General features: G+C 40.3%; 1 protein-coding gene across 1 annotated transcript in view; it reads right to left on the bottom strand.

Annotated features, from left to right (window-relative positions):
* Window positions 1-12,109: 12,109 nt before the first annotated feature.
* Window positions 12,110-15,246, bottom strand: part of gpnmb (glycoprotein (transmembrane) nmb) — a gene marked incomplete at its 3' end in the record, with an annotated part of 89,480 nt that continues 86,343 nt past the window's right edge. The window contains exon 10 of the mRNA XM_072282985.1: window positions 12,110-12,144. Within this exon, the coding sequence (XP_072139086.1) occupies window positions 12,110-12,144 (35 nt within the window). The remainder of the gene's footprint in view (window positions 12,145-15,246) is intronic.

Below are 15,246 nucleotides of genomic sequence, written 5' to 3'. Positions count from 1 at the left end.
CTTTACAACCTAACCCAGATCTGTTTGTACATATAAATATGCATGAAAATTCTGCACTTCCTTATAACCTGTAAGCACCATAGCTGAAAAATTGAATAAGGTGGCACATGCATTTTAAGACTATAAGACATAGGAGCAGAATTAGGCCTTACGGCCCATTAAATCTGCTTTGCCATTCCATCATGGCTGATTTATTATCCCTCTCAACCCCCATTTTCTTGCCTTCTCCCTGTAACCTTCGATGCACTGACTAACCAAGAACTTATCAACCTCAGTTTTAAATATACTCAATGATCTGGGCTCCACAGCCATCTATGGCAATGAATTCCACAGATTCACCAACTCAATCTGCAAGTTAAACTTTAGAGAGTCCTGCACAAAGACTCTAAATCTCTTTGCAACTCAGATTTTTGAATTTTCTTCCCACTTAGGAAATAGTCTACACCTTTATTCCTTCTTCCAAAGTGCATGACCATACACTTCTCTACACTATATTCCATCTGCCAGTTCTTTGCCCATTCTCCCAATCTGTCCACGCCCTTCCGCAGCCTCCCTGCTTCCTCAGCACTACCTACCCCTCCATATATCTTGGCCACAAAGCCATCAATTCCATCATCCAAATTGTTGATATAGAATGTGAAAAGAAGGGGTCCCTACTCCAACATTGGCAGCCAACCAGAATATGCCCCTTTATTCCCACATTTTGCCCCCTGCCAGTCAGCCAATCTTCTATCAATGCTAGTATCTTTCTGTAATGCCATAGGCTCTTATGTTGTTAAATAACCTTATGTGTGGTACCTTGTCAAAGATCTTCAGAAATTCCAAGTAAACAACATCCATTGACTCTCCTTTGTCTATTCTGCCTGTTATTTCCTCAAATGATTCCATCAGATTTGTCAGACAAGATTTCTTTGAAAGAAACCATGCTGACTTTAGCTTATTTTATCGTGAGCCTCCAGGTACCCTGAAACCACATCTTTATAAATGGACTCCCACATCTTCCCAACCACTGAAGGCAGGCTAACTGGCCTACAATTTTCTTTGTTCTGCCTCCTTCCCTTCTTGAAGAATAGAGTGACATTTGCAACTTTCCAGGTCTCTGGACCATTCCAGAATCTAATGATTCTTGAAAGATTATTACTAATGCCTCCATAATCTCTTCAGCTACCTCTTTCAGAACCCTGGGATGTAAGTCCATCTGGTCTAGGTGACTAAACTATCTTCAGACCTTTCAGATTCCCAAGCGCCTTCTCCTCGGTAACAGCAACTACAATCACTTTCTGCCCTGCTAAACTACGTATTTCTGGTATACTACTAGTCTCTTCCACAGTAAAGACTGATGCAAAATACTTATTTAATCTGTCCGCTGTTTCTTTGAACCCCAATAGTACTTCTCCAGCATAATTTTCCAGTGGTCCAATATTCACTCTTACCTCTTTTACTCTGTATATATCTGAAACAACTTTTGGTACCCTCGTCGATATTTTGACTATCTTACCTTCATATTTCATCTCTTCTGTCCTTATGCTTTTTTTTTAGTTGACTTCTGTTGGTTTTTAAGCAAGACTGGGTAGCTTCAGTTGCAGCTACCTACTCGTCAAGTGCCTTCCAAATTCCAGATTGTCTCTAAAGCAGCAGAGAGTGTTTTCTCCAGAATTTGGTGGCTGAGATACCCATCGAATAATCTTAGCAGATAAACAGGCTCTTCAGCTGACTAAATCTGTCTGGACTGACATTCTATACTCATCCCAATTTATTTCTCCAATACTGTATTCCCATCATAATCTACCACTCTTCTGTATGCTAGGGCCGATTTACCTTCTGTTGCTGCGGACCACCATTTGTTCCACACCAAATAAGGGTTTTCCTCCTCATTAGCAGGAATGTTTTCCAATCCCACAGCATGAATCGTGAGACTTTCCTTATGACCAGTGTACCACATGAAGCACATGCGATATCTTCATGCTGAGGGAATTGCAAGCAGATGGCAATGCCAGGTGGATCAGGCCTGCCCTCTGCTTTAGTGACTGCTCACAGCAGTGTGCTCTCCATAAGACCACAGGACATAGGAGCAGAATTAGGTCATTCAACTGTATCCAACCTCTGCTTTAAAGGTACACAATGACTTAGTCTCCACGGCCATCTATGGTAATGAATTCCACAGATTCACCACCTTCTTGTTAAAGGAATTCTTCCTCATCTCTGTTTTGAAGGAAGATCCTTCTATTCTGAGGCTGTGCCCTCTGGACCTAGACTCCCTCATTACTGGATACATCGTCTCCATGGTAATGTTCTACAACAACCACCCTCCCCCACATCATCCTTCTAAACTCCACCAAGTACAGGCCCAGAGCCATCAAATCCTGTTCATGCATTAGTCCTTTAATTGCTGGGATCATTTTCATAAACCCCTTCTGGGCTCTCTCGTAAATTTGCACATCCTTTCTTAGATATGGGGTCCAAAACTGCTCACAATATTCTAAATGCAGTCTAACCAATGGCTTATGCAGCCTTGCTTTTATATTCTAGTCCTCTTGAAATGAATGCTAACAATACATTTGCCTTCCTCACTACTGACATAACCTGAAAATTAACCTTTTGGGAATACTGCACCAGAACTCCAAAGTCCCTTTGCACTTTTGATTTCTGAATTCCCTCCCCACTGAGAGGAGAGAATTCTGCACCCACAACACCCCCTCTCTAGTCAAGAGTGCACAGAGCATCTGCACCTTCTGAGCATATTGAGACATGTAAGGTTCCTTGCCCCCATTCTAAGAACTTTCGGAGGAGCATCATTGTATAGTCTGGAAGTTGCAAGGCATCAGACTGCAAGAGCCTTCAGAGGACAGTAAAAGCTCCTGAGAGTACAGTATCACCTTGGTCATCTCCCACTTCCATCCCGTCCCCACTTATTTGTGACACTAATTCCACTCTTTAAGAAATGAGGAAACAGCAGAAAGGAAATTATGGACCAGTTAGTCTGACCTCAGTGGCTGGGATGACGTTGGAGTCAATTGTTAAGGATGAGGTTCTGGAGTACTTGGTGACACAGGACAAGATAGGACAAAGTCAGCATGGTTTCCATAAGGGAAAATTTTGTCGGACAAACCTGTTAGAATTCTTTGAGGAGATTACAAGATTACAAGATAAAAAGGGTGCAGTGGATGTTGTATATCTAGACTTTCAGAAGGCCTTTGACAAGGTGCCACACATGAGGCTGCTTACCAAGTTAAGAGCTCATAGTATTACAGGAAGGTTACTAGTTTGTTTAGAGCATTGGCTGATTGGTAGGAAGCAGTAAGTGGAAATAAGAGGATCCTTTTCTGGTTGGCTGCCTGTGACTATTGGTGGGCTCGGTGTTGGGATCACCTCTTTATATGCTGTATATCAATGATTTAGATGATGGAATAGTTGGCTTTGTTGCCAAGTTTGCAGATGATACGAAGACTGATGGAGGCACATGTAGTGTTGAGGAAAAAGGTAGAATACAGAAGGACTTGGACAGATTAGGAGAATGGGCAAGAAAGTGGCAAATGAAATACAATGTTGGAAAATGCATGGTCGGTGGTGAGGAAGACAAATGCAAGGATGTGACATGGCACTGGTGAAGCCCCATCTTGAGTATTCTGAACAGTTTTGGGCTCCTCATATAAGAAAAGATGTGCTTGTATTAGAGAGGCTTCAGAGGAGTTTCATAAGGATGATTCCGAGAATGAAAAGATTATCATATGCGGAACTTTTGATACCTCTGGGTCTGTACTTGCTGGAATTTGGAAGGATGAGAGGGGATCTTGTTGAAACCTTTCGAATGTTGAAAGGCCTAGACAGAGTAGATGTGGAAAGGATGTTTCCCCTGGTGGAGGAGTCTAGGACAAGAGGGCACAGCCTCAGGATAGAGGGACATCTATTTAAAACAGAGATACAGAGAAATTTCTTCAGCCAGAGGTTGGTGAATTTGTGGAATTTGTCACCACAGGCAGCTGTGGAGGCCAGGTCATTGGGTGTACTTAAGGCAGAGTTTGGTAGGTTCTTGATTGGACGTGGCATCAAAGGTTACAGGGAGAAGGCCGGGGAGTGGGGCTGAGGAGTGGAGAAAAGAATCAGCCATGCTTGAATGGCAGAGCAGACTCGATGGCCAAATGGCCCGTTTCTGCTCCTATGTCTTACGGTCTTCTGGTCTAATGTATACCCTGCCACCACTGAGGTCTCGTTACTAGGACAGTGAACTATTTACTATACTGTTTACTGTTTACCTGTGTTGTGCTTTACAACATGAATTATATTTTATTAACTTAGTTATAGTATAATATTTTGCTTTATGAATTGTTTGTGATATACGTTATGTGGGTGCATCGTGGTCTGGAGGAAAGTTGTTTTGTTTGGTTGTATATGTGGTATGTACAGTCAGATGGCAATAAACTTGAACTTGAGAGAATCAGAGATGTCCAACAACATCAGCAAGTACAGATACAATTGGAAGTGCACATTTACCAGGAATATCCCATTATTATCCTGAGGAAGAGATTTTATTGCCTGCATCAGTCTGGACTGAACCAAGTTAGTTGCCGTCAGGAATCATACCTCTGCTGATTTAGTGCTTGTGCCTGGGTGGAAATCACTTTATTGTTTCAGGCTTGATTTTCAACAATTTTTGTAGCAATAGCACTAAATACATTAATGTTTTAATGCACAAAAACAATTCAGATTAAATTTGTCACTTTCTCAAATTCAATTTTTTCCCTTCTGGGACAAGCAAAAATACAGCAGGATCTCTTGTCCTGAGTTTTGAAGATAGAAACATAGAAAACCCACATCACAATACAGGCCCTTCGCCCCACAAAGCTGTGCCGAACATGTCCTTACCTTAGAACTACCTAGGTTTACCCATAGCCCTCTATTTTTCTAAGCTCCATGTAACCATCCAGGAGTCTCTTAAAAGACCCTATCGTTCCCACCTCCACCACCGCCGCCGGCAGCCCATTCCACACACTCACCACTCTCTGCGCAAAAAACTTACCCCTGACATCTCCTCTGTACCTCCTTCCAAGCACCTTAAAAATATGCCCTCTCATGCTAGCCAATTCAGCCCTGGGAAAAAGCCTCTGACTATCCACACGATCAATGCTTCACATTATCTTTTACACCTCTATCAGGTCACCTCTCATCCTCCATCTTTCCAAAGAGAAAAGGCCGAGTTCACTCAACCTATTCTCATAAGGCATGCTCCCCAATCCAGGCAACATCCTTGTAAGTCTCCTCTGCACCCTTTCTATGGTTTCCATGTCCTTCCTGTAGTGGAGGCAACCAGAACTGAGCACAGTACTCCAAGTGGGGTCTGACCGGGGTCCCATATACCTGCAACATTACCTCTCGGCTCCTAAACTCAATCCCACTATTGATGAAGGCCAATGCACCGTATACCTTCTTAACCACAGAGTCAACCTGCATTGCAGCTTTGAGTGTCCTATGGACTTGGACCCCAAGATCTCTCTGATCATCCACACTGCCAAGAATCTTGCCATTAATGCTATATTCTGCCATCTTACCTGGGTTGAACTCCATCTACCACGTCTCAGCCCAGTTTTGCATCCTATCAATGCCCCGCTGTAACCTCTGACAGCCCTCCACACTATCCACAACACCCCCAACCTTTATGTCATCAGCAAGTTTACTAACCCATCCCTCCACTTCCTCATCCAGGTCATTTATAAAAATCACAAAGAGTAGAGGTCCCAGAACAGATACCTGAGGCACACCACTGGTCACCGGCCTCCATGTAGAATATGACCCATCTACAACCACTCTTTGCCTTCTGTGGGCAAGCATTTCCAGATTCACAAAGCAATATCCCCTTGGATCCCATGTCTCCTTACTTTCTCAATATACCTTGCATGGGGTACCTTATCAAATGCCTTGCTAAAATCCATTTACACTACATGTATGGCTCTACCTTCATCAATGTGTTTAGTCACTTCCTCAAAAAATTCAGTCAGGCTCGTAAGGCACAACCTGCCTTCAACAAAGCCATGCTGATTATTCCTAATCATATTATGCCTCTCCAAATGTTCATAAATCCTGCCTCTCAGGATCTTCTCCATTAACTTACCAACCACTGAAGTAAGACTCACTGGTCTATAATTTCCTGAGCTATCCCTACTCCCTTTCTTGAATAAGGGAACAACATCCGCAAATCTCCAATCCTCCGGAACCTCCCCCGTCCACATTGATGATGCAAAGATTTTTGCCAGAGGCTCAGCAATCTCCTCCCTTGCTTCCCACAGTAGCCTGGGGTACATCCTGCCTGGTTCCGGTGACTTATCCAAATTGATGCTTTCCAAAAACTCCAGCAAATCCTCTTCCTTAATATCTACATGCTCAAGCTTTTCAGTCCACTGCAAGTCACCCTACAATTGCCAAGATCCTTTTCCATAGTGAAGACTGAAGCAAACTATTCATTAATTACCTCTGCCATCTCTCTGGTTCCATACACACTTTTCCACGGTCACACTTGATTGGTCCTATTCTCTTATGTCTTATCCTCTTGCTCTTCACATATTTGTAGAATGCCTTGGGGTTTTCCTTAATCCTGTCTGCCAAGGCCTTCTCATGGCCCCTTCTGGCTCTCCTAATTTCATTCTTAAGCTCCCTCCTGCTAGCTTTATAATCTTCTCGATCTCTATCATTGCCTAGTTTTTTGAACCTTTCATAAGTTCTTCTTTTCTTCTTGACCAGATTTACAACAGCTTTTGTACACCATGGTTCTTGTACCCTGCCATCCTTTCCCTGCCTTATTGGAATGTATCTACACAGAATCCCACGCAAGTATCCCATGAACGTTTGCCACATTTCTTCCATACATTTTCCTGAGAACATCTGTTTCCAATTTATGCTTCCAAGTTCCTGCCTGATAGCCTCATATTTCCCTTTATCCCAATTAAATGTTTCCCTAACTTGTCTGTTCCTATCCCTCTCCAATGCTATGGTAAAGGAGATAGAATTATGATCACTATCTCCAAAATGCTCTCCCACTGAGAGACCTGACAACCTGACCAGGTTCATTTCCCAATACCAGAACAGGTACAGCCTCTCCTCTTGTAGGCCTATCTACATATACATAAGATTCTGGAAATCTTCCCAAGAGCAGGAGCAGAGACATTTGATCAGGTAATTGACTTGAATATATCCAGTCAAGAACAGAAGATTCAACTTTGATCATTCTTTACACTGTGTCCAAGTGTAATCATTTGGGAGAGGGTTAGGATTTCAAATTGAGATGTGAAGGAGAATGCAGTGGATACATTTCATCACAGTTTAATGATATACATAATCTTCCAGTGCTTGCTTTTCATCCCTGATGAGCTCATGTCAAAATAAATTTTAGTTTTTTTTGGAAAGATTAGATAATGCAGTGTTCAGACCCTCATACTATCATTGGCAAAGATGACCCTGTATGTACGCAGAAGCTTGCAGAAAGAACCTTGAGTGGAAAGGTAGCAATTGCAATAATGTTACTGGGAATGGAATTTGTCTGCCTACTAGCCTGTCCACACTGAACATCGAAAGGTCATTGTCAAATTGGGAGTCAAGACCAGTCCAATTCAATGTTGGCTGGTCCGTGTAAACCAAATACCTATAAAAATGATTTCTACAGAAACTTAAATCTTTCTGAAATACTTAAAAGTTTATTTCAACAAAATGATTAAAGTAGGTGCTAAATGGATGTTAGATTTAGCCTGCAAATTTGGGGCTTATCACGATTTTAATTTGCCTAAACATCTCACATAGAAGCTCTAAAGAGAAGCAATTTTGCCAGAACAATTTAATAGCCTGCATAGACCACTTTCCACTGAAGGTGTGCTACTGCTGGCTCCTGGGTTGGAGGAGTCAGCTCCAGATTGTGAGACTGAAAGACTGGGAATGCATGACTTTACAATTTGAATGGAGGTAGGGAACCCTAATCCAAAAGTCTGCATTATATTTGTGTTCCCTTTGATTGATGCCAAGAAAATCAATTGGAAACAAATGGGAATTGTATAATAGTGCAAAGTGAGTAGGAAGATTGCAAGGAAAGTCAAAAGATATTAAATATTTCGGGGCTTATACCTCTGGGCAAAGGACAGGATCACTGATAATTGAATGTTATGGAGAGCTCTGCTAATGTTAGCACAGTGCCATAAAGCACTACACCACAGAAGCAAGCCTTTCTGCCCATCTAGTCCATGCCAATCTGTTACTCTTACTAGTCCCATCGACCTGCGCCTGGAGCATAACCCTTCACGCCCCTCTCATCCATGTACCTATCCAAACTTCTCTTAAGTGTTGCAATTGAATCGACATCTACTGCTTCCTCTGGCAGCTCATTGCACATTCGCACCACTCTCTGAATGAAGAAGTTCCCCCTTTAATTTCACCTTTCTGGTCAAGATAGCGCCAGTGTACAACGCTCCCTCGGTCGACATCCTCCAGGTAGTCCATGAAGTTGCTTATTTTACTTCTTTTATGCCTGTTTTTCATCTTAATCTGGAGCTGTTAGAGCCTGTGATTTACAGTTTGGAGATTGATTGAGTGATCCTGCACTTTGCCATCTCTGAGTAGGCTCCAGGAAGCAAGTACATACTGAACGGCCCCGAGGCGAAGAAACTTAGAGATGGGGTGTAAGCCAATTTCACCAATTAAGATTTTGAGGCGAATGCGGAAGGCAACGAGGTTTCAGCGCCAACTGTCTGCCTTTTGATCGCTGATGGGATCCCTCTGCTGCCAGAGAAGGAGTTTGTGAGCGGTCTATCGCTGTGGCAGGCGGGTAGGACTCTGCATTTGTATGGTGTCTATCTCTTTCGATGATATTGGAGGATGTTACTAAGGTTCTACATTTATGGATTGGAGTATTGCGTTTATGGACTGCGGACTTTTTCACACTTAATGGTCTCTATGTTTGTTTTTGCACATTCCTTTCTGTTCCGTTGTGCGAGAGGAGGAGGGTTTGGGGGTTGATATTCTTATTGCATTCAGTTAGCTCTTTTGTGCGGGGGAGGGGGCGGATGATTGTGTTGCCATTCTTCTTTGTGTGGGGGTAGGGGTAGGTTTGATGTTTCTCTGCATGACTTTCATGGTTTTTCTTTGTTTTGTGGCTTTCTGGAGAAGATGAACCTCAGAGCTGTATATGGATGCACACTTTGATAATAAATGAACCTTTGAACCTTTGTTACATCCTTAATCTATGACCACAGTGGAAAAAGCCTGCTTACATTTACCACATCTATACCCCTCTTAATTTTGTGATTCTCTATCAAATCTCCTCTCATTCTCCTATGGTCCAGGAAATAAAGTGCTAACCTGTTCACCCTTTCCCTATAACTCAGGTCCTCGAGTCCCAGAAACATCCTTGTAAATTGTCTCTACATTCTGTCAGTCTTACGGATGACTTTCCTGTAGGTAGGTAACCAACCTTGTACAAAACACTCTAAATGTGGACTCACCCAATGTGTAATAAGTGTATCTGTGGCCTTTTACCCATTCTGAAGTATGATAAAAGACATAACTACAACAAGGATATTTTAACTATTTATTATTATATTGGTGTGTTTGCCAATATCTTCCCTAAAATATCTGAACAGCAGCTTGAAAGATGCAAGCCTTGTTGGTTCACTAGCAACCTCATTATGAAGATGCCTTACATACAGTCAGTTAGACACAGAAGTCCATTCCTTGTTACTGTAGAAGGACTTCTCAACACATTTTGGCTATAGAGATTCTGATCACAATGGTGTCATTGGAAGCCTGATCTTTGCAATCTATTTCTAACAGCTATTAGTAATATAATGGAACACTCACAACACGCTGGAGGAACTCAGCAGGTCGGGCAGCATCCGTGGAAACGTCGACTGATCTTTTCCATGGATGCTGCCTGACCTGCTGAGTTCCTCTAGCGTGTTGTGAGTGTTGCTTTGACCCCAGCATCTGCAGATTATTTTGTGAGTAATATAATGGAACTGTCATTTTGCCATCTCTATAAAACGTGGAGTAAAATGTTATTAGTTAGCAGAATGGAATGAATTTTACTGTTCATTTGAGGAAAAAAAGTAAGTGAAAATTACTTTCAGATTTAAGAGATGAACATTGATAATATTTATAAATACAAATTGTCTTCAATCATCAGGCAGTGGGAAAAGGACTGACAATTGGATTTCAAGCACTTTGTGTTGTACTCTAGTCATAAGGAGTAGATAGTAAAGTAATTCTATATTAATAATGCTTAAGCCCTATGCATAACCATACCAAAAGCAGAGTATTCCTGAAGCATACATCTGCTTGGATGAGCTGCTGATTAAATGATCGCAGTTTTTGTCAGTAGTGGGCTTTTCTCATCATTCCCACCGAGGAGTGTGGTATTCAGCTTACGGAAGTACACACAGGTATTAATGCCGCTCATCATCCGTTGCTCTTTTCTACCCTCTGCTGGTTTAACAATCGGCGAGTACTCCTTGCAGCGCCTGTAAGGCAAGTTTAAAATTCCTAGTAAATCGAATCTTACACAGCCCTCACATTAAACACTCCCCCCTGCCCCGCAAGAAACTATTCATTGCTGGATTTTAAATAAATAATAAGGTTTGGAGAAAAATGTTAACTTGAAATGTGGAAGATTAAAAGATGTCAACCCACTTGTTTTTATTCATTAACATGAGAAAAATTCGTAGAAATATCTGGAAATGTATGCATGTGTAAGGCAAACAGATTTCAAATATTCAGATCATTGTCAGTTTCTATGCCCCATATTCCTTCTGAAAAACTGCTTTACAGTTTTGCATTAAAAAGTAACTTTATTTGTCGCATGTACTTCGAAGCATCAAAACTTAGTGAGATGCATTGTTTTGCACCAAATCAAATCAGCAGCACTGTACTGCTGCCATGGTTCTGGCACCAACATAGCATGCCCACAAAAACTAACCCATACATCTTTGGAATGTGGGAAGAAACTGGAGCATCCTGAGGAAACCCACACAGTCATGAGAGCAGCAGGAACTGAACCCCAATTGGAAGTTGCTGGTGCAGTAATATCATGATGCCACCCCAAATAATTAGAAATTATAACCTACCTCATTATCAGGAAGCATTATTTCTTTTTATGCAAAGGTGAATCACAAAAATGAGAATATTAAAAGTCCCAAGTATTGGAAAAGGGAAATTTAGTAAAAGAATCATGTTTATGAAGTAAAGTGATTTACAAGATTCATTTGTAAAGTTTTAGGTTTATTGAAGCTATGTTGACTTCGGCATCTGGATAGTCATTTGGGAAGATCATTGGCCCAGTTGCAAGACCTGGCCAATGGACCTCAGTAGAACCAGGCTTGGGCTTTGCACATGCTGCTTGTAGTACCAGTGGGAAGAAAAAAGATCCACAATCTGACAAAAAGAAACCACTCACTATCTTCAACTTCTCAAAATCAAAAACAGCTTAATTTTTTTTCTGAAGATAATCAATTTTCTGCAAAGTTATGGCTTTCTTTGGAAAAAAAATTGGGTTATTTGTGGTGTCTCATTTAGGATTTATACTACTCCACAACTGTGAAGAACCCTGGATTCTCTGCTAGTTGTTATATTGATGCAGACTACAAAAAAGATGAAGGACTTGTCACTGCATTGGAATTTTACTCAAGGGCAAAACTCAATGTGGCACAGTTTCAGTTCCATGTATCTGCCCTCAACAATAAATTCATTCCATTTAAATATCGGCACTGAATGTTAAGGAAATCATGTATGCACACATTTTCTAATCAGCATGGACCAGTTGTGCCAAAGAGCCAGTTTCTGTGCTGTCTAACTGTAAAGCATCTACAGTCCTATAAAATTCAGCCGGGGAAATGAAGGCATTTTTCGAAAGAGAAATAAAACTATTAACCAACAGGTCAGTAGGCTCCAAGTTGGGAACTTCTGTTATACAATTAGTTTGACTTCTGTAAACTTACTGGCAGTAAAGATTTTCTGAAAAGTTTTAGAATTTGTCTAGCCTTATGTCTAATCATTACTTTTCCTGATGATTATTCCAAACTTACTTATAAAGGAAACAGGCCACACCAATGATAGAAACCACTAGGCAAGAGGCAAATATTAGGACACTGTGCACACCTGTAGCAGTCCTGATGGAATCTGTAAATACAATTGAAAGCTTAAGTTATTACTGTGCCATCAAATAAAATCTATGTTCAGCGGGACTATGTGGTAAAATAAGAGAGATGCTTAGTCAGAACTGCAGAGAATGGGCTTCTGCAGTGTACATGTGTTCAATTCTACCAATTTTTACAATTTTGAGTTTTTTAGGTTTTACAACACATAACAAAATTGATCCTAAGAGAAAAGCAAAGTATGTAGATCACGAATTAAGCTAAGTACAAACATGAAGATATTAGAAATTCAAAATAGAGTGTGAAGAAGATTTATGAAGATGCTGCCAGGACTTGACTACCTGGAGGTGGTGGAGGAGGCTTGACTACCTCTCATGGAGGTGTACAAAACCATGAGCTGTACAAGACCTTTTCCCAGGGGAAGGAAATTAAAATCTAGAGAGCATAGATTTAAGGTGTGATTTAGAATCATACAAAAATAGAGCACAGAAATAGACCCTTCAGCCCATCTAGGCTGTGCCAAACCATTTAAACTGCCTACTCCCATCAATTTGCACCGGGACCATAGCCCTCCATATCCTTACTATGCACGTACCTATCCTGAATGTTGAAACTGAGCTGGTGTGCACCTGTGCTGGCAGCTCGTTTCACACTCTCATGTTTCCCCTCATGTTCCCCTTAAACTTTTCACCTTTCACCCTTAACCAATAACCTCTAGTTGTAGTCTCCTCCAACCTCAGTGGAAAAAGCCTGCTTGCATTTACCCTATCTATATACCTCATAATGTTGTATACCACTATCAAGTCTCCTTTTATTCTTCTACATTCCAAGGAATAGAGTCCTAACCTGTTCAATCTTTCCTTGTAGCTCAGGTCCTTTAGACCCAGCAAAATCTTTGTAAATTTCCTGGAGATTTCTATTGGTCATTGATGGATTAGCAGCTTTTTACAGTTGCTCCTATTTTACTTACTTTACTGTTTTCAACCTGCTTTGAAACCTTACTTTTAAACGTGATATTGCTTTACTATGGCTACAAAGAGGTGCCAAAAGTACTAAAAAAGAAGAAGAGCCTCCCGCAACTTTGGAATCTATTATGGAACTGTTTTGGAAACACAGAAAAAATCTTCCAAGGAGTTCCAGCAACTCAGCTCTGAAATTTAAAAAATAGATACAAAATTGGATTCTATTCAAAAAACCTTAATTGAATATGATAAACAAATAGAAGAGAATGAAGGAACTCTGACAATTTTGGATGCGAGAATTGATGACCTGCAAAAGCTTTGTGAAAAACAATCCAAGTCTAATGAAAAATTAAGACAGAAGATTATCGATTTAGAAAATAGAAGCAGAAGAAATAACCTACGAATTCTGGGCCTTGAAGAGTCAACGGAAGGTGATAAGCCTAAGGAATTCTTTGCAAGCTTTTTGGCACAATTATTTCCTAAAACTTTAACATCTTTACCTATGATTGATCGAGCTCATAGATTGCCTGTGCCTAGATCAATTCCAGGAGCGAGACCCAGATCAGTAATAATCTGCTTTCATGAATTTCAAACAAAGGATCGTTTAATTCGTGAATTCCATCGAAGAGGAATGATTGATTATAATGGTCAGAAGATCAGGATCGTGGAGGATTTTTCACCCAAGGTCATGAATGAGCGTGCTAAGTTCAAAAAGGTTATGTCGGAACTTTTTAACAAAGGTTTCAAACCTTTTCTTTGTTATCCTGCTTGGCTCAGAATTATACTGAAGGATAGCTCTAAGGAATGGTTCCATTCGAGTGAAGAAGCTCAGAAATTCTTAAAATCGGAAGGTTAACTGTTCAGTATCTTTCTACGTGAATAATTGCTTCTTTTACTTTTGGTAAACCTTTGTAGCTAACTCTCCTTTTGAAATTTTAAATGCTCTACTTAGAGAAATTTAATGAGTTAATATCTTGTGTATTCATATGTTTTGAATTTTGATAGGTTTTTTATTATTTTATATTATACTTATTTTTCTTGAGGTTTTTTTCTGTCAATAATGCTTAGTTTGGGTAATTTTCATTTAATCATTTTGAAACTGTAATAATTAATCTATGTGTTCTTGTTATGAGGATTAAGTTTTTTTTTTGTCTACTGTTTTGTCTAGGTTAAAATGCAGTTAACCTTGAAACTAATTAGGAGCTAAACCAGTAGGTTTTTTTGGGAGGGTGACATCATTAGAGTTAGTTGTCGGCTTTCTTTTGGCCGACTTTCTGACTTTGGGAAGAGGGTGGGGGGGATGGCTTTTTTTCTGGAAGCTGTTTTGGATTTTTAGCCAAATCTGTTGCTTGGTTACCACATTTCAAGGTTTATTGTTTGGTTCTAATATACATTCCAGTGGTTATTACTTTGACCTTTCTATTAAATAATATTAAAATGGATCAAACTATTAACTGACCTAGTCTTAATGTGAAAGGATTAAATCACCCTGTGAAATGGAATAAGATTTTTGCATATATTAAAAAACTTAAGGTTCCAATTATTTTTCTACAAGAAACTCACGTACGTAATTGTGACAATTTATGCCTTTCCAGTAGATGGAAAGGACTCTATTTTCAGTCCTCTTTTCAGGATAAGTCTGGGGAAGTTTTGATCTTTATGGATAATACAGCTCCCTTTGTCCAACATAAAGTAGTGTCTGTTACTAATGGGCATTTTGTCATAGTGTCAGGAAAATTAGATAATAAATTAATGGTATTTGCTGATCTGTATGCCCCGAATACAGATGACCCAGAATTCTTTGAGCTTTTTTTTTCATTTTTGCCGGATTTGAGCCTTTACTCATTGGTGATGGGAGGAGACTTTAATTGCTGGTTACATCCAGCTTTAGATCGGTCATCTTTTAAACCAGCGACACTTAATAAATCAGCTTCGTTTATCCAATCTTTTCTAATGAAATGTGGTATTGTTGATGTATGGCGTTTCTTAAATCCACTAGACAGGGAGTACTCGTTTTTTTCTCATGTCCACCATATGTATTCCAGAATTGATTATTTTTTTATTGATAGTAATTACACGATCCATTAGTTCGATCCTGTAAATATAAAGAGATTGCTGGCTCAGATCATGTCCCTGTGCTTTTATCTTTAAATCTCCCTGGTCTT

Source organism: Mobula birostris, chromosome 19 (genome assembly GCF_030028105.1).
Source record: "Mobula birostris isolate sMobBir1 chromosome 19, sMobBir1.hap1, whole genome shotgun sequence".
In the NCBI taxonomy this organism is placed as follows: domain Eukaryota; kingdom Metazoa; phylum Chordata; class Chondrichthyes; order Myliobatiformes; family Myliobatidae; genus Mobula; species Mobula birostris.
The sequence above is the reverse complement of the archived record's forward strand: the minus strand, read 5'-3'. Positions and strand labels throughout refer to the sequence as shown.